At 40.2% G+C, this 20598-nt stretch overlaps 1 protein-coding gene across 2 annotated transcripts in view; it reads left to right on the forward strand.

The window, feature by feature from the left end:
* Nucleotides 1–19202, forward strand: part of PPP2R2B (protein phosphatase 2 regulatory subunit Bbeta) — a 284774-nt gene extending 265572 nt beyond the window's left edge. For both annotated transcript variants that reach the window (XM_081936016.1, XM_081936017.1), the window contains exons 7-9: nt 15580–15749; nt 16567–16658; nt 18468–19202. In XM_081936016.1, the coding sequence (XP_081792142.1) occupies nt 15580–15749; nt 16567–16658; nt 18468–18747 (542 nt within the window). In that variant the 3' untranslated portion in view covers nt 18748–19202. The remainder of the gene's footprint in view (nt 1–15579; nt 15750–16566; nt 16659–18467) is intronic.
* Nucleotides 19203–20598: the final 1396 nt, after the last annotated feature.

Here is a 20598-nt window from a genome sequence, read left to right on the forward strand (position 1 = left end):
CAAAGGCAGAATGAAGGCAGGACAAGAAGCAATGGGTGGAAACTAATGAAGGAGAGAAGCAACCTAGAACTAAGGAAAAATTTCCTGTCAGTTAGAATAATTGATCAGTGGAACGACTTGCCTCCAGAAGTTGTGAATGCTCCAACACTGGAAGTTTTTAAGTGGAGATTGGACAACCATTTGTCTGAAATGGTATAGGGTTTCCTCCCTGAGCAGGGGGTTGGACTAGAAGGCCTCCAAGGTCCCTTCTAACTCTGCTATTCTGTTAATACGGTTTTGTACCACCTTCATTGGCAAGTATGCCAGTACTCTCTCTCCTTACCACCCCTTTCCTTTATCACTTGGGAAACATGTATTAAATGGGATTGTGCAACAAAGCTGCTGCATTTCCCTGAATGCCAGTTCTGATTGGTGCCCCTGGATTATGTAAACTCACTTTTTCACCTTTGATAGATTCTACTTTCAGACTGCATCCCTCTTCCTCATTGGCATTTGTATGGTTTGACTTGCTAAAAAAAATCATTTACCTGACACATTGCAGTGAGATACTGTGTCTGGTGCAGCAGATAGTTGGCGAGAGAAGGAGAAATGGGTTAGGAGAAGCACTGGACCTTATAATGCATTTGATTTCAAAGCAGTGGTAGTTTTAATGAGAGCCGAAAGCAGGAAGTCTTAACTGAAAAGGGAAAATGTAGGAAGAGAAATGTAAGGTCTTCACTTTCTTTTCCAAGTTGGCAGGTCAATTTGGCAGACCTTGAAGCAGCCTTCAACCTTCCAAATCACAAGCAATTTTTAACCTTTTTCAGGTTCTTGTCCCCAGTTCTGTGCATATATATGCCCTTAGATTGCCTTATAATGGCATGTCTTAAGTCACCCAACCAAGTTCACTGTTGTTACTGCCTTCTACTCTCTTTTTCAGCCCCATTCTATTCATTCTCTACTTCAGGGGTGTCCAAACTTGGGAACTTTAAGACTTGTGGACTTCAACTCCCAGAATTCCCCAGCCAGCCATGCTGGCTGGGGAATTCTGGGAGTTGAAGTCCACAAGTCTTAAAGTTCCCAAGTTTGGACACCCCTGCTCTACTTGCTTCAATCCAACAACACTCCTATTATCCAAACATACTGTATGTCCTAACTCAATGTCTATCACTGTCCCTTCTTTCATTTTCCATCAAGGACTTCTATCACTTTCTACATTTTCATCTCTTCTTATCACTGGAACTTCAATCCATCCACACTCAGAGCAATTTGGGGGGGGGGGGAAATAATTGCAGAAGAATGTTTAAATCCTTAATTAAAATTCTTAAGTTTGATCAAAGGTGTGAACCTCATGATTGCTTAAGCATTTGGTATTGATTTCATCACTGTAAGGAAAGGGCCGATGTATCTTATGTGTGGGGGCCATAGAAATTTAGTACTACAAATAGTCCTTTTTACAACCATTTCTTTAGTAAACCATTCAAAATTTCAATGGCATTGAAAAAATGACTTATGACCATTTTTCACACATACATCTGTTGCAACATCTTCGTGGCCATGTGATAAAAATTCAGTCACTTGGCAACTGGCATGTATTTATGATGGTTGCAGTGTCCCAGGGTCATGCGATCACATTTTGCGAACTTCTGACAAGCAAAGTCAATGGGGAAGTTAGATTCACCTTACAACAATGTTACTAACTTAACAACTACAGTGATTTATTTAACAAATGTGGCAAGAAAAGTCATAAAATGGAGCAAAAATCACTTACCTACTGGTTTGCTTAACCACAGAAATTTTGGGCTCAAATGTGGTCGTATGTTGAGGACTACCTGTGCTACAACCTCTCCTTTTTCCTTTCTCCTCATTTGTCCCACATAATGTCAGGTTCTGCTTCTTTTTACACTTTGCTTACCTATTTCTTAACAGAAAAGCTATCAATGTATGACATGATGAGGGTTTCTGATTATCAGCTGACTTTTTGAGGAGCCTGATATTTATTAGAGGTAAGGCAAAATGACTTACTAAGGGACACGGTGGCTCAGTGGCTAAGACGCTGAGCTTGTCGATCAGAAAGGTCCGTAGCTCAGCAATTTGAATCCCTAGTGCAGCCTAACAGAGTTGAGCTCCCATTACTTGTCCCAGCTTCTGCCAACCTAGTAGTTTGAAAGCATGTAAAAATGCAAGTAGAAAAATAGGAAACACCGCAGCGTTCCATGCGTCTTCGGTGTTTAGTCATACCGGCTACATGACCCCCGGAGACATCTTCCGACAGCTCTGGCTCTTCAACTTTGAAACAGAGATGAGCACCGCTCTCTAGAGTCGGGAATGACTAGCACATATGTGCGAGGGGAACCTTTACCTTTTAAAATAACTTACTATAAGGTCACCCATGCAATTTCTGTGCCCTTACAATATAGAACGTGAGGCTCAGAGGCGGGTTCCTACTGGTTCAGACTGGTTTGGCCAAATAGGTAATAACTTGGCCAGACACATGACCGTATCAGTTCTATCCTGGGTGCCGCCATCTTTATTTTCTGTTCTAAACATGTGCAGAACAATCTTCATTGAAAAAAATGTATTTCCCCCCTTTTTAATGTTGTGTGCATGCCAGTACCAGAGATGTCCCAGAGATGGGCCATTTTTCGCAGAAACTGAGGGATTTTTGCCTTTCCCCAGCCTCCAGAAGCACTTTGCAGGCTTCAACGGGGCTGGGAGAAGGCAAAAATGCCCCTGTTTTTGTGAAAAATGGGTGAAAAACGGCCCATTTTTTGCAAAAATGAAAGTTGTGTTTGCCTTCCCCCAGCCTCCAGAAGCACTCTGCAGGCGTCAACAGGGCTGGGGGAAAAGAAAAATGCCTCCGTTTTTGCGATAAACGGCCCATTTTTCACCCATTTTTTGCAAAAACGGGGGCATTTTTCCCTTCCCCCAGCCCTGCTGAAATCTGCAGAGTGTTCCTGGGAGCCAAGGAGGACAAAAACCTTTTTTCTTACCAGGTAGTTTGCAGGGGCTCCCTTAGCTCCAGTGAGGCTGGAGCCCCACCCGCCTGTCAAAACTTTTTGCCACTGTTTCGATGGGCATGATTTGGTGAGTGGCGTCATGTGACTGAGTGTGCATGAGTGATGTCAAGTTGGCCACACCCACTCAGCCACATGCCCCCATCCAGCCACGCCCACCAAACCAGTAGTAAAAAAATTTGAGACCCACCCCTGCTGAAACTCCCTGTTCCTAATCCAGCACTTTAACCACCAGACCATACTTGCTCTCAGGCATGAGATAATGTATGGAATGTTAACTCAGTTCTTCATATCATATTTGCTTGGTAGCATCTGTGTAACTCAGAAACATAAATAACCAGAAAACAAAATCTGCTTGTGGACATCAAAGCAGCTTTCTAGCTGAACCTTCGTCGTGCTCTTGGATTCCAGAAGAGAAGCTGCTCTTTATAAAACTGTCTTGTTCTTGGCAGGTGGCCACTGCAGAAGATGAAGTGCTCTAGGTTTCCTTCCCAGGACACGCTCAAGGGTGACATCTCTGAACAAAATTTTGACAGAGAAATAAGATTCCTGGGAAAAGAAATCCAATTTTTTAAATGGCTCTACTGTTAGTCATTCAATTTTAATTTAATTGAGCCTTTTTCTAGACCTTGAAAGACAAAGCTTCATTAAAGTTTCATTCCATCAATCTTGTATTCATTTACATTTTTGATATAATCAGACATTTCCAATGAACTATGAATCAGATTTTTTGCATATATTTCTGTGCTTTTTATATTGGTTAACTAAACATAGATGGGTGGGGCCATGCAACCTTAATGCATAAGTGCTTCGTGAAAACTTCATATCCTCAAAATCCCAGCCAAAAGCTGTGACTTTTTTATTAAATATTAATTGAAGCAGTTTAAAACACACATCAGGATTTCTTATTGAACTGAGTATATTAATAGATCAGGAGTATTAGTCTCCTGCGTATAGTAGAGATGAAAAAGCCAGCTATGCAGCAAGATTTAGTAAAAATACTGTTGTCTTTGTGGGAGAGCTTGATTAGAAAACAAGATATTGCATTTTTATCAAAGTACACATGGTTAATTTTGAAATGAGAGCTTAAAGGAAAAACTAAGCTAGTTTTGTTTATTCTAGAGAAAGAAGAGGAAATTAAAAAGAGAGAAAGAGAAGGTGAGGGTTGTTCAGTTCAACAGCAAATATGAAGGTCATTCCTGAATTAAAAGAATCTTCTAAAATCCTAGAGTTAATAATAACTGGTCTCATTCTTTCCCTTGGGGATTTAGTAAAATAAAACCAAGTTCTACTTCAGTGTTCCCTATCAGGCTTTGGAAACCATTTTAAGGAATCAATCAGAAGGGGAGAGACAAATTGATTTGCCTTCTCATTCCTGAGCTGGGGAAGTAAAGGAGAAGTTAACTATTTTTTAGCAAAAGGATCTGGAACAATTTTTCATAGTTATTCAAACTGAAAAAAGAGGATTGCCCTAAATCAGGAGTCGGCAACCTAGAACCTTTGTAGCTTCTAACCAGAAGCCCCCCCCCCGCCCCCCCGGTCTGGACTGACCAGAAATCTGATTTCCCCACCATAGAGTCTCCTCCTAGCACAGCGTCTTTTGTCCCCTACCTGTCCTAACTGAAAGCCCTATCAATTGTGGCGCTGACTGGAAAAACCACCCCTTGTCATAGAGTCTCCTCCTGGCGCGCCCTGCTTCCCCGATCGGAAGCTTCTCTCAAAATTGTGGTGCCAACTGGCGACAGGAAGCCGCAGCAGAAGGATGAAAAAGCCACATGAGGCTCCAGAGCCACAGGTTGCTGGCTCGTGCCCTAAATAAATAGCCTTCCTGAGATAACAAGATGTAATAACATCAGTAACCGTGATGAAGTTTGAAATAACAGAGGGGGAGCAAAGTTTGTTTTTCTTTTAATGCAGGAATTTCCTGATTTTACTTTTAACATAATATTGGAATATGAAAAGTAAAGTTGTGTGTACACTTAGATACATTCAATATATATTCAGTTAAAACTGACCCTATAAAGGAAGGTTAAAATCGGTGTAAGTCACTGGTGTTAAATTGTAGTAGAGGGATGAAAATATTATAAGATAGAGGGCCCATCCAAGCAACTTGAACAAGCTTGTATATATTCAATACCTTACCCGAGTTAATATTATAAATCTGTTTCTCTTAACTTCTGTTAAGTTGGAATGGGGCATCTCTTTCCAATTGCAGGCTATCTTCATAACAAAATAACAAAACTAGTGTAACTTTGTCAACAATAGGTTCCAATTTTGGCTTAATTGTCCTTTCTGTCAAGCAAGAATACTTCATGTGGCATACAGTGATATCATTGTCGTTTCTGTCAGGCACAAAACACTTCACGTGGCATACAGTGATATTAAGAAGAAGGTCGGGAAACATCTACAAAGGCGATTTTCTCCATTTATATAACTATTGACCCAGGATTCAGTAGGATTCTCTAGCTCTACTGTAGTGTAACTTACTACACTCCTGTCTATTTTTTCCTCTCCCAAATTTCCAAAGGATTGACTGCCAGCTTCTCTGATATCCAATTTCTCTATATTAAGAGTAACACAGAAATCACCAGTGGGAGAAGAGATGCTGCCCATCAAGACTGAAAAATTGCTGGTTTCTTAAAACGTTTGCTAGTTTCGTAAAAATGGTGCACTTGTATCATATTATGTGAGAAGCTGACAGCCATGTTCCCCTGCTGCAAAAGTGCTGTCTGCAATGTTCTACAGAAGAAATATGTTTCCAGAAGGAGCATTAACCTTTTTCAATCTTCTCTTTCCTCTACAGCAAGGGTCTCCAAACTTGGCAATTTTAAGATCATGCTGTCTGGGGAATTGTGGGAGTTGAAGTCCACAAGTCTTCAATTTGCCACGCTTGGAGACCCCTGCTCCACAGGAGTCAAAGCACACAAGCAGTTGGCAGGGAGCTGAAGGAAAAACAGGAGGAATGTACAAGCACAGCCAGCCAGAAAGCAATCAAAAGAGTGATTACAAGAATGGAGTAAGGACAGGAGGATAAAGACTATGTTTTGTGCAACAGATTAACCGGTAGCTGAGGAAGAGATATAAAACAGAGACAAATAATCCATAATCTGACAGGCAAATGAAGTCTTAGAAATACCAAGGGAAAACCCCAGAGACTTAAAGGTCAAGAAGATCTCAAAAGTGAGGAACAAGAAAGCCCGAAATGAGGAGCACAAAGCTGGATGCCAAAGTTGCTTCCAGTAGTGGAAGGCAGTTCCTAGGGGCTGAAATCCCCTCCTCACTGAAGCGTTTTTCCCTCCATGGTAGCAGATAATATTTATTTATTTATTATTTATTTATTTTATTAAATTTGTTAGCCGCTCCCTCTCCACAAAGGGACTCGGGGCGGCGTACAATAAATAAAACACATATTATAAAATTACACATTGTACGGAGGAGGTATAAAACACAATACAATATTATAATAACATAGAAATATTAAAATAAGTTAAATTAAAACCCCAATGGAGATTACAAATTTAAAAATTGCCAGGAGGGGTAATATGGAACTATGGTTGAGCCAGGCCTGCTTGAAAAAGGTGGGTCTTGAGTTTTGAACGGAAGGAGCGGAGGTCGGTGGTAATCCTAATATCCGGGGGGAGGTCATTCCAGAGGGCTGGGTCCATCACAGAGAAGGCCCTACTCCTGGGCGCCGCCCTCTGGCACTGCTTAGTGGATGGCACCCGGAGAAGTTCCTCTCTGTGAGAGCGAATTGGTCGTAGGGATGTATGGGGCAGGATGCGATAGCACCCAGATGGCTGTAGCTGCCGCTTGTGTGTGTGCTGGTGATTTTGTTGGGGTGTGTGTGTCCTTTTCTTCTTGGCTCCTTCTGGCTGGAAAGGTTTTGGTGGTGACCAAGGAAGGCCTTTCAATGTGGGCAGATGAAGAGCCTGCTATCAGTGGGGGCAATGTCTGATGGGTCTAACCTGCTGCCCTCTTAAGAGCCTGGCTCTTGGACTGTGATAACACATTAGTCAGGTCAGGTCAGAAAGATACTGTAGAACCCCATAGAGATGACTCTGGAGAAAGCATCCATAGGTTCTTCAGGAAACAAGAGATGCAGAAGCATGTGTTAAGCCCAGGGAGGAGGGAGAACATTAGAAAGAGACTGGTTCCTCCACTTCCCCCCACTCCATGGGGTATAAGAGGGAAGGACGGGAACTTATGGAAAACTGGCAAGCTTCTGTTGCCACTTCTCTCAATATAGTCTTTTTTTAGTTTCCTGTGGAATCTATTTCCTGATCTGTCTATCTTATAGGACAGATATATACTTCAAAATTGCCTATGTAGCACAATGTTGCTCTAACCCAACATTTCAAAGATTACAGATGGAACTAGTGGTTATCTGGGAATGTATGATATTTGTATCAACAAGTTTAGCCATAGTGTAATAGATTATCCAAAGTCTGTAGGATGGATAGATGGAGGTCCCAAACCACTTTTTCCCTTAAGCAGTGCCTATGTCTTCATATTCTGTCCCCCTTGTTTAATCTGGAGTATTCCTGGGGCCACCATCAATATTCCAAAATCTTCCTACTAACCTAAATGTGTGTAAGAGAGAGGACCTCTTCCCTGTGTTGTATTTTGGTGTTTAAAAGGTCAAAACATTGAAATGATTTCAATAATACCCATCCTGGCCATGTAGCATGAAGGTAAATTCCATGAAAATTCAGCTGCTATAGTTCCTTTGGGGAATCTCACAAGCAATAAACCAAAACCACGTTTTATTTTTTTTAAAGAATAGCTTTGTTATTGTGTTAAACAAAGATAAGGTCAAACGTTGATTTGTAGAATAAAATAAAAATGCAGCAATAGGTTATGTGCAGCATAAATCTATACATTTTAGCCCCTGTTTCAAATTTTGAGTTAAGCCTTTGGAATTACAGATAAGGGGCAAACCCTTGTTAGAAAGAAAAAAAGGGCAACCAAAAATTTGACCTTGTAATCTCTGTTGAATATAATTAACTGAGTATAAAATGCATCTGAGCGCCCTGGAAAAAAATGCAATACAGGCTAAATTAAATTAAGTCAATAATCAGTGTAAAACAGGCATAATAGTGGGTTATATTCAGCTTGCTCTTAACTGATTCACCTGACAGGGCCGCTGAGAAACTGGAGTTTTGTGCAAGCTGCTTTTCAAAAGGGCATGAAATATGGGCTCTGGAAAATGTCCATTGGTATTTGAGATGCAAAAGGAAACATAAATCAACTACCAGAATAAATATGGGGTGGCCTTTCAATGACATTTATAATATCGTTGAGGTTTGACAATTGTTTCCACAATTCTATACCCCACCTCAGCTATTTGTTTGTTTTGTTTTTATTGGATTTATATGCCGCCCTTCTCCCAAAGGACTCTGGGCGGTGTACAACATTAAAAAACACACATCCCAAAAGTTAAAAAGAAATTAAATACATATCCCCCCCCCAAAAAAAACCCCGAATTGATAGGACAATACATTTAAAAATAAGTTAAAATTAACAGGCCAGGCCGGCTTGCTGAAAAAGCCAACTTTTTAGGGGGCGTCAGAAGGACCGGAGGTCAGGGATTATGCGAAGCTCCGGGGGCAGCTCATTCCAGAGGGAAGGCGCTCCCACAGAGAAGGCTCTCCCCCTGGGGGTCACCAGCTGACACTGTCTGGCCGACGGCACCCTGAGGAGGCCAACTCTGTGGGATCGTACTGGACGGTGGGAGGCTACTGGTGGCAGTAGGTGGTCTCGCAGGTACCCTGGGCCTAAGCCATGGAGTGCTTTAAAGGTCATAATTAATACCTTGAATCGCACCCGGAAAACAACCGGCAACCAGTGCAGGCCGCCTAAAAGGGGTGTAACATGGGAGCACCTAGGTACCCCCATGACAACCCGCGCGGCCGCATTCTGGACCAGCTAAAGCCTCCGGGTGCTCTTCAAGGGCAGCCCCATGTAGAGAGTAGTGCGATTAATACCTTGAATCGCACCCGGAAAACAACCGGCAACCAGTGCAGGCCGCCTAAAAGGGGTGTAACATGGGAGCACCTAGGTACCCCCATGACAACCCGCGCGGCCGCATTCTGGACCAGCTAAAGCCTCCGGGTGCTCTTCAAGGGCAGCCCCATGTAGAGAGTAGTGCAGTAGTCCAGGCGAGAAAGGACGAGGGCATGAGTGACTGTGCACAGAGTTTAATAATTTAATAATTGTTTAAACTTCATCCACTTCTAAGGGTAATGGCAGTAGTGGGATCCTCCTGGTTTAACAACCGATTCAGTGATCGCGTGATTTGCGCTGTGCCTATGTGCGCAATATGAAGAAATCTTCACTTCCGGGTTTCTTCGGAGGAGTAACACAGCTGATTCACACGGCTATCTGCTTTGCCGTGCTAATCAGCTGAGAAGGTAAAGGTAGGAAAATTATGCGGTTGGGCAGGTGGGCCGATCTGATCGTTGGGGCGAACCAGTTCACTCCCAGCTACTGGTTCACCTGAACCGGTAGAATCCCACCCCAGCATAGACACCCCAGATGAAAATGGCATGGAAAACACTTTGCCTGAGGTCATTTTCCACCATGCAGGTCTAAAGTAGTATTAGGAGGAGGAGCTCATCTGGTAGCAGGAAGATTTAGCCTGGTAGGTCAAATTCATGGGAGATTAACGGCAAACTATTTTTTAAAAATATTTTTAAAACGTTTAAAATTTTAAGTGCTAAACTGCAAATATTTATGGTTGAAGAAGATATATTATAGAGCTGCCCATATTCAGCTGCTAACTTGTTAAAAAATAAAATGCAATGCTGTGTTCATACTACAAATATACTCTACATCCAAAAGTCTGTAAAACAACTAGACAAATGAATAGCAACAACAACATTATTCACCATCGGTCAATTGCAAAAGACACGTTTATTGGGAACAATGACAACACCTCTAATACCATCAAACATCAACATCTGTCTATCCCAGGTCCTTGGAAAGGGTTCGATAAGTGAATAAAAATAAAAATCCAATCTGAACATCTGGCTGACTGTGCAACAAACCATAACAATAATAAACCGCAAGAGTTTCTATAGAAAATGTTATATGTTCCTGTACAGATTTGATATTATCTTATTCTTAATACCTTATTCATTGTCTCTCTGGGGATGATGTTAGACAGAAAACTGAAATCAACAACTTGGTATAAATTCCTGGCTAGATATATTTACTTACCTTCTGGAGAAATAGAAGGTTTTACAAAACAAAACTAAATTAGTAGGGACTGACTTTTGTATAATATGGAACCCTCCCTCCACTGTCTAAAGGTATCCTTTGGCAATATGTCCTCCCCCTCAAATATTTGGCTACTAGTTGGTGATAATTGAATCCAAAGCTGCTTCTGTGTAAGTTGTCATGGTACTGTCAAGTTTCTTCTTTTATTTAATGAAAGAGCACCATCTGGTAATTGCAGATAATTAAAATAAAAATATACAGAGGAAGGTGTTGATGTCACTCTTTTGATGAATAAATCAAAATGTGTTTATGTCAATCTTTTGATGAATAAATCACAATTCTTTTAAAGTGGCTTTTACTAAACTTGTTGGGCTTGGATTTATTCAAGGAAACCTAGATTTAAATCCATTTCTAAATCCTTGCAAGCAAAATATGATTGTTTATGTGTTTTTAAAAAATTGTTCTATTTTGGAATACTGTATCCAGTTTTTATATCGCCACGATGTAAAAAAGTTGTTGACACTCTGGCAAGAATGCAGAGAAGAGCAACAAAGATGATTAGGGGACTGGAGGCTAAAACATGTAAAGAACGGTTGCTGGAATTGGGTATGTCTAGTTTAATGAAAAGAAGGACTAAGGGTGACATGGTTTCAGGTTCTCGTCCCCAGTTCTGTGGATATATGCCCTTAGATTCTCTTATAATGGCATGTCTCTTTATGGCCCACATCATCTTCATTAGGTAAATATGCCCAGCAGTTAAATAATCTGCCATCCAATGTCCACCTCCAGAAGCCACCAGCAGATGACATTCACCATTATTTTTTTTAAATCACCCAAACCAAGTTCACTGTTGTTGCCTTCTACTCTCTTTTTCATTTTATTTCTATTTATTCTCTACTTGCTTCAACCCAGCAACACTCTTATATTCAAAACATATATCTTAACTCAATTTCTATCACTGTCTCTTCTTTCATTTTCCATCAAGGACTTTTATCACTTTCTCCATTTTCATCTCTTCTTACCACTGGAATAACAATCCATCCACAGCAGAGTAATTTTTTTTTGGGGGGGGGGAATAATTGCAGAAGACTGTTTAAATCCTTAATTAAGATCCTTAAGATGAGGACACCACCTGTTGATCAAAGGTGAACCTCGAGGTTGCTTAAGCATTTGGGTGCAGATTTCATCACTGTAAGGAAAGGGCCGATGTAGCTGATGGGTGAGGGCAATGTATATTTAGTACTACAAATATTCCTTGATTTACAGCCATTTGTTTAGTGATAAATGTTCAGTGGCACTGAAAAAGTGACTTATGACTATTTTTCACATGTACAGCTGTTGCAACATCTTTGTGGTCATGTGATAAAAATTCAGTCACCTGGCAACTGGCATGTATTTATGATGGTTGCAATGTCCCAGGGTCATGCGATCACATTTTGTGACCTGGTGTCTTAACCACTAGATGAATAGAATAGAATAGAATAGAATAGAATAGAATTCTTTTTTGGCCAAGTGTGTTTGGACACACAAGGAATTTGTCTTTGGTGCATATGCTCTCAGTGTACGTAAAGAGAATAAAATACATTCATCAAGAATAAAAAGATACAACACTTTGTGATAGTCAAGGTTACTAATAAGCTATCAAATCGTACTAGTAAACAAATAAAACAATATAAATTGAAAGATACAAGCAACATGGTTATAGTCATAAGTGGGAAGAGATAGATACTAGGAAGGAAGAGGGGAGATCAAACTGATCTAGTCAAACTGTACAACTGCATTGCTTAGTGACAGAAATTCCAGTCTCAATTGTGGTTGTAAGCTGAGGAATATCGTAAGTATGGTTGATGGGTGGGTATTAGTCTTCTGACTTAAAAGTGATTGGGGGGACAGGACTTTGATCAAGAAAGCAGAACAAGGGAAGGATTAGCCTTCCATACACTTCCGGTAATCCTGCCCCAATCAATCTAAAGCCTCCAGAGATTGCTTTGAAGAAAAATGTTACATCTATCCCCGTGTCACACACAAGATAGCCTTACACTTCTTATTTGTACTACATGTTGACATTTTGATGGTAGTTGCAAACTGTCCCTTGTGTCAACATCAGAAACAGTCAGTCCCAGGCTTCTACTGTGATGTTCAAGCTTGTGTTTACACAGGACAGATCTCCCAGAATTGATGTTGATGTTTGTTAGGTTTTCTTTTTAATCTCCCCAACTGTACTCCCTAGTGTGGCCAAGTCCATGATTATGATATAGAAGTTTGATACTTTGTACAAGCCACCTGAGGTCTTGATTTTTTTTTTCTCTGCTGTGATGTTTTTATTATATTTTTGAAAAATTGTAAGTCATCAGATTTCCTGCTGGCAGTGAGTAGACATCAAGCTTAAGAATGCTGTGAGGAATGCCATTTCATATTTGTTGAGACATCGTTTATCCTAGCATCTAAAAATTATTTTTCCTATTGCCTGTATCATATACCCAAAACCAGGATTTAAAACCCAGCGTTCCACTACAGAGTAATAAAGTTGGTCAAATATTTATGCAGAGAAAGTAAAAGAAAAAAAATCCCTTTGCTTAATATGTTGTCTTTTTCTTATGAAACTGCTACTACCAGTTTTATACCACCTTTGAACAATTTTTGGTGGTGCCTAGATGTTAAATGTCTAGCGAAGCAATACCTTCCTGAGGGGAAGGATACATACAGCATGTCTGCTATTTCATGATTTTATATTGTCTATGTATGTTGAAAGAAATCCTATTGCCTCTAGAAAATTCACCTTCGTTTCATTTCTTGTATCTACACGGTTGCAGATTTCCTGTCAAATTTTCCTAGATCCATCCTGAAATATAGCTGTTTGCTTCAAGCTTTCAAGAGGTTGCCCATCTCTCTCACAGAGTAACTGTTTTAAGCATACATTTTTAAATGAAGAGACAACTTAGGTATTTGTATGTAGCTAAGGATTTAGTGTTTGTGAAATATACTTTTCTTAATTTTTGCTGTGGTGTGATTGACAATGACGTTAAATAAAAAACAAACAAATCACACTATGGTTTAGCACAGAAACCAGTGGTGGGATTCAAATAATTTAACAACTGGTTCTCTGCCCTAATGACCATCTGGGTAGGTGGGGCTCGGTGGTCATGTGACTGGGTGGGCGTGGCCAACTCAAAGGTCACTCAGGTCAATGGGCACTTCGCCTTAGCTGTTACAATGTAATAAGGGTTAACCGGAGAGGCAGTTTCTGTAAGCAGGGAAATAAAGATTAAGCTAGAAACAACACTAGAATGTTTCCTTCCTGCCTTCCTTACAGGATTAGCCCTGTAAAGTGGGAAAAAACAAAAGGAGACTTCTTCCTACAACCGGTTCTCCAAACTGCATAGAAAGTTACCAACCGGTTCTCCCGAATAGGTGTGAACTGGCTGAATCCCACCACTGTCAGAAACTCACTATTTTCATCAGCCTATCAGTTGTATCAAATTTTGCCTGATGTGCTGAGAGCATATTCCTGATGTGGACAGCATTCATTGTTCATTGATTTTAAGGGAGTAAATAGTGGGAAGTTTGTCTTTCTGACTTGCCAAAACATCTCTGCAGGGCCTGAAATAGATGTTAACCAGCCATCAGATGTTTGGCTTCTCTGATTTTAACGTACTGTGTTGTTGTTGTTAAATTTATTTGCTACGCATCTCACAGTTCAAAGCAACTCTGAACAGCATATAAATTCATGCTCTAGGTCAGCGATGGCGAACCTTTTTTGGCTCGCGTGCCACAAGTGGGGGGAGCACAGGGGGGGCATGTGCGGGCGTGCCACACCCATAATGCAATGCACGACCCCCAGTGCGCATGCGCGCACAACAGGCACGACCCCCCATTTTTACATCCTTTTTTCATCTTCCCCAGGTTCCAGAGGCTTTATAGGAGCCTGGGGAGGGCGAAAAGAGCCTCCCCCGCCCCCCCGGAGGCCCTCCGGAGGCTTCAGGGACCATCCGGAGGCTTCCCTGAAGCCTTCGGAACGCTTAAAATGACCCTCCGAGCAAACCGGAAGTCACTTCCGGTTTGCTCGGAGGGTCGTTTTAAGCGTTCCGAAGGCTTCAGGGACGGTCCGGAGGCTTCCCTGATGCCTTCGGAGCGCTCAAAACAACCCTCCGAGCAAACCGGAAGTCATTTCCGGTTTGCTCGGAGGGTCATTTTAAGTGTTCCGAAGGCTTCAGGGAAGCCTCCGGACGGTCCCTGAAGCCTCCGGAGAGCCTCTGGGGGGGGGCGGGGGAGGCTCTTTTCACTCTCCCCAGGCTCCTATAAAGCCTCTGGAGCCTGGGGAAGGTGAAAAAATGGCTTTTAAAAAGGGTGAACTCAGCTGGCCAGCGCGCGCATGCGCGCTGGCTAGCTGACAAGGCAGCGCCTCGCGTGCCCTGACAAATGGCTCTGTGTGCCACCTGTGGCACGCGTGCCATAGGTTCGCCATCACTGCTCTAGGTTTCTCATTTTTAAACCAGATCTGTGCCTGGGGTTTGGTATAACTGTGATTTCCTTCTGGCAGACTAACAAATTTTTGAAAATTCATATCAGAGCCAATAATTTTTCATATTTCAAGAATTTGTTTTAATTGTTTTATTCCTATTGAATCTTTCATTCAATAAGGAACATCTCCTTTAGTTGTATGACTGTTAACTGTATCCAATGCCTTTTCATGATACATGAAGAATGATAAGTGAGTTTATTTCTATAGTGTTCTTGTTATATTGTCAGGTGGACTTAATATTATCTAAAACTTAAATCAAATTCTGTGATATGAAATAACCAGGGTAATTTTCCACATCTTAAAACACAGCAGGTAAGGATATAGTCATGACCAAGTAATGATCCATTGGTTTCTATGGATCAGTTGAGCTGTAAGCATGACTAAGCCTGCAGAAATGTATGGTGCTGCTTTCTATATTAAACTAATACATGAAATAAGTGAAAATTAGTATGGATAAAAGGCTTGAGTTGTGAGCACAACAGCCTCAAAGGTATTGCATCTAATGTGATCCTTTAGTTTCCCAGCAAAATGGATGAAATGTAAGTCTTTATCTGCACAATTCCGTTCCACTGATTTCAGTGGGATTTGCAGTATAATTCTTAATGCTTTCTACTCCAAAATAAAGGTAGTTAAGTTCAGGAAAACTTATTTTCCAGCAAATACGTTAAGTCTTTTGGGGTTTTTTTAACATGTATTTGCAGAATTTTCCTTATGACTGACCATGTGGGAAATTCAAGTATTTTCACAATTTATCGAATTAAGCCCAGTGATACAGATTCCTTGACTATATTTGTGTTGTTTCTTTTGTATGTGTGTGTTTGTGTGTGTGTGTGATTCATGTAGTTTTTGAAGAGCCCGAAGATCCAAGTAACAGATCTTTTTTTTCTGAGATCATCTCTTCAATTTCTGATGTAAAGTTCAGCCATACTGGGAGATACATCATGACCAGGGATTACCTCACAGTCAAGGTGTGGGATCTGAATATGGAGAACAGACCTATTGAGACATACCAGGTATTTTATCTTTTTCCTTTGTTTCCTGGGATGTGAATGAAGGCTATAGGTATTAAATACAGTGTGTGAAAGTGTGGGTGTCTTCACAACATTCCAAAATGCTTCAAAATGATTTATTTTTACATGTATTTATTTATTACTGTTGTGTGATCTTGGAATTGGCCTACACATAATTTATTGATTTCAATTATATTGCTAATGCAGTAAAAAAACAGGCTCCTGGTGGATTTTAGTAGTAAGAGCAAAAGAAACCAAAACACTGAAATTAAAACATCAATGATAGAAGTCCAAAGTTTCTTTTTTTTCCCCAAGAGGCAACTGGAATTTCTTGTTTTTCTTTGAAGACATTTTGCTTCTTACCCAAGAAGTTTCTTCGATTCTGACTGGATAGTGAGAAATAGAAGGATTTATATTCCTTGCAGACTCATTTGCATTATTTTAGAGAGTCGTTGAGGTCACTTAGAGGTTTGTCTGTGTCCTCAAGATCATCTGAGTAGTGCAAATGGATGTGGTGGATCTGCTGAAAGGATTGTGTTGTAGACTAGAGAAGCTTCTTGGATGAGAAGCAAAATATCTTCAAAGAAAAAGAAGAAAGTCCAGTTGCCTCTTGAAAAAAGCACCTGTGGGATAACCATGACCTCGATGACTGAGAATCTCCAAAGACATCCATGGTAGAAACTAAGATAAAATAACTGTTGCTAATAACTTCAAAGTCTTGTTCTCTGAAATCTGTGAGCAGAGCTTGAATCAAACTTTAGTATGGTGTTCCTTCTCAGTGCTTCCTTCCTTTTATTCTTTGTGTCTCTTTTTTTCCTAGGTTCATGATTACCTCCGCAGCAAGCTGTGCTCCCTCTATGAGAATGATTGCATTTTTGATAAATTTGAATGTGTATGGAATGGGTCAGACAGGTGAGGAGTTATATGCAGGATTATTATTTTTTCATTTTCTGATTCCTCAAATCTACCCACTTTTATCTCTTCTGCTCTTTGCTTCCTCGTGCAGTGCAGAAAAGTTTTTTTCATAAATGAAAAAAATAATTAAATCCCAAATTTCATTGAAACTTGAAAAATGCTCTATAATAAATCTCATGACTTGTTCAAAAGTCACTCTTGTCATCCACAAAACTAACATAAGACATACAAAGAACAGCTGCAAGCAATTTGAAGAAAAGTTACTTGAATTAAGATAGCTGAATAAGTACTGCTTATGTTGGGCCAAGCATACATATCCCAAAAACCTGATAAGCATAGGACTGATGGTGAAATGTACTGCACACATTGACGCCAACCCATTAATGTTCTTATGGTACATTAGCATTGTGATGAGTTGTGGGGGTTTTAAAATAAAAAGGAACTTGCACTAGCTTACATAAATTAGAATTTCTAATTATAGCCAGGCATGCAAAGCCAAGATTTAGTTGGCTCCATTTATGAAATAGAAATGAAATTGAAGTGACCTCTATATAGTTGCCTAATTCTTCCTTGGAAACTATGGCTAATGGAATTGGGATGTTTCTTTTTGTCAACATTATACTTTCAGCTACGGACAATTAGAAAATTAAAAAGTAATTTGAATATTGCTCATTTGTAACATAAAATTAAGCATGAAATTAACTTGCCATTGTAATTAGTTTTTACATTTTCAGTCTAAATATTGGCCGGCAGGATTTGTGGACAGGAATATTTCTCTGAATCCACCAGAAAGGCCCTAATCTAAGGGATGGTGCTGCATTGGGATCCTATCTTATTTGCAAGCAGCATTCCCCTTGATCTAAATATTTATGGGGGCAACCCAAGCCAACTGTTGAATTGGCTGAGACTTTTCATTGGATCCATGTATCATCATTCTCTTTTCGGGTGGTTAGCACTTATTTGATTGATCATTATTTTGATATTTAAGATTTTTTAAAAACAATCATCTTGCATCTTGTGAATTGGGATGAATACACAAAATAACGATAAGAAGAAATGAGATGAGTTCTAACAACTGTCCCCATGCTGCCTACCAAGGGGTGGTCCAATTTAGCCACCTTACCTGATTATAAGTGAAAATTGCAGGAGTGAATAAGGAAGACTTTACTCATTGCATAAATGCATGAGCTATAACTGGCCTAGCTACTAGTGGTGATTATAGTTCCCCTTTAAGTTGACATTTACAGAGCCAGCAAATTGCCTCCTGACTTGTTATTCCATCCCACACTGCTTTGGGGTTTCCCAAAGCACTCCTTATAGTGGTTTCCCAAGAAAGGAGATAAAGGTAAAGCTAGGTTTCACCTGTCCAGTCATATCTGACTCTAGGGTGTGGTGCTCATCTCCATTTCTTAACAAAGAGAGCCAACATTGTCCCAAGACTTTTCTGTGTTTATGTAGCCAGCATGACTACATGCCAAGGAACGCTGTTACCTTCCCACTGAAGTGATACCCTATTCATCTACTCACATTTGCCTGCTTTCAAACCGCTAGGTGGGAAGGAGCCGGGACAAGTAACGGGAGCTTACCCTGTTGTGTGGCGCTCAGATCTCGAACTCAGGCTGTCAGCTTTGCAGCTGACAGGCTCTGTGTCTTTAACCACTGAGCCATCACTCTCCCTAAGAAAGGAGATATGGTGGGTATGTCTTAAAGCTGGATCTGTCTTGAAATGGTTGAGAGAAGTAGGAAAACTAAAAAGGCTCTAAATTTCACTTGACACTTTTTGTTGTTTTTCTGCTTGCTTCTCAGTGTCATCATGACTGGCTCCTACAACAACTTCTTTAGAATGTTTGATCGCAACACCAAGCGTGATGTGACTCTTGAAGCCTCAAGAGAAAACAGCAAACCCCGTGCCATCCTGAAGCCTCGCAAAGTTTGTGTTGGGGGCAAAAGGAGGAAAGATGAAATTAGTGTGGACAGTCTGGACTTTAGCAAAAAGATCCTGCATACAGCTTGGCATCCTTCAGAAAATATAATAGCAGTGGCAGCAACAAATAACCTGTATATATTTCAAGACAAGGTTAACTAGGAGGGAGAAAAAAATGCTCCTTGGGAATCTAATATTCTGGAGACTAGCAAACAAAAGTTTTTTTAAAGTTTTTTTTTTGGTCCTGTTTTCTTCTTCTCCTTGTTTTTTTTCCCCATCATTCCTCTGCAGACACTAACTGTGCAGAGGTAAACTCTCAGATTCCAACATTTATTGCTTTCCCCCCCCAATATAAAGAAATTGGGTGGCAAAGCAAATTAGGAACAGTTGAATTTTAAGTCCTGAAAGCAACCAAGCTGCTACTACCACAGTGAGCTTGAATTCTGTATGCTTTCATTTCCCTAGTAATTGCTGGTAAATTTAGTTCCTTTACAAAGATAATTTGTAATCTAGAACCAAGGTAAGATTACTAAATTATATTTACAAACAAAAAAGAAAAAGAAAACTCAGCCAAGGCCACGAAACAAAGATGCATTGTATTAAGCTATCTCTTTTTTTAACAAAAAAATTATTCAAGTAATTAATACATTATTTGAAAACAGTACTTAGAATTCCTGTTGATTCAGTTCTTGTAATTGACCGTTTACCTTTTTAAAGTGGCGTATTCCTTTTATTAACTCAGGGCCTTTCCAGATGATCATTTATTGTTATCACACAATGAATGTTTTCCTGTAACTCAGTTCTTGTGAGAGATACATCTTCTTCTTTTTTGCCCCAGATTGCACATTGGATTAAAAAATAACATAACAGCATAAAGTTGCAGCCTGTAAAAAAACACGTCTTCAGGTTTTCACACCTTCCACAAAGGACTCACTGCCTTGAAACTGCAGTGAAAGTCTAGGTGCACAACTCTCATTGTCACCTGTTGAGTAGTGTCTGTGACATCAGAGGTGACCTATGATCCATCTTCACTTTGGCCATACTGCTAACGTACTTACATTAGGAATAGATGAAGACCATTAAAGCCAGACTAATTCACCTAAGGCTTTCTGATTTCCTTCTCTTTGTCTTCTTCTTTTACATGTAGCTCAGTTCCGTTGACTCCGGTTCCAGCATTGATGCAATTGTCCCTTTTAAAATAAAAAATAAAAAACCCAAGACTTATTTTTTAAAATTTAGGAAATAGGTAAACTTCCCCAGTGATATCCCACCCTAATCCCATCCCACACAGCAAAGAAGAGCTGCTTCCCTTCCACAAATGCAGATTCTCTTCTGCTGCATTTGGACAGGAGATGGCGCTACTCTTGCTTGAAGCAGGCAAGTGCAACTTTGTTTTTAATGGGCAGAAAAGGCCCGTTTTCTTATCTGGAAAGAGCCTCAGACAGGAAAAACGAAGGCAAGACAGAAGGAGCAGGTTTGCAGCAGGAACATTTTGACTCATCATTCATGAAGGGGCAGGGATGCTACCACGAGCTGCAACCTGCCATCATGTTCCCCACAAATGGTTTCTGATGGATTTGGCTGAGTCAATCCTTTGGTGCCTTTTGATGGTATACAACGTACCTTAAAACACAATGCTTCCAAAACGTGGTGTTTGCAAACCAAATCGAATCTGAGCTTTCTTCTGCAATTCCTGCAATTTTATTTTGGGGTTTTCTGTTTGTTTTAATTTTTTTTTTTTTAGTTCTGATTTGTTTTGGATAAGAAATCTCAGAAAGTTCTCTTTTAATCTCTTGCATGTCATAAATATATATGTGTTGGTGAGGGGGGGTGCAGAACCCCTTTTTTTCTTCTAGTCGTGTATTTTTTAAAGTATTGTTTGTTTGTTTATTTATTTATTTAAGCCAAGTGTCATTTTTTCCCTTTCTTTTTGAGAGTTAAAAAAAAGAACTCTTTAGTTAAAACTGTATGGCTTTTAAAAGAACTCAAAACAAAAAATAACCACCAAACCAT

This window comes from Natrix helvetica (assembly GCF_964273705.1).
Source record: "Natrix helvetica genome assembly, chromosome: 1".
NCBI classification, from domain to species: Eukaryota; Metazoa; Chordata; class Lepidosauria; order Squamata; family Natricidae; genus Natrix; species Natrix helvetica.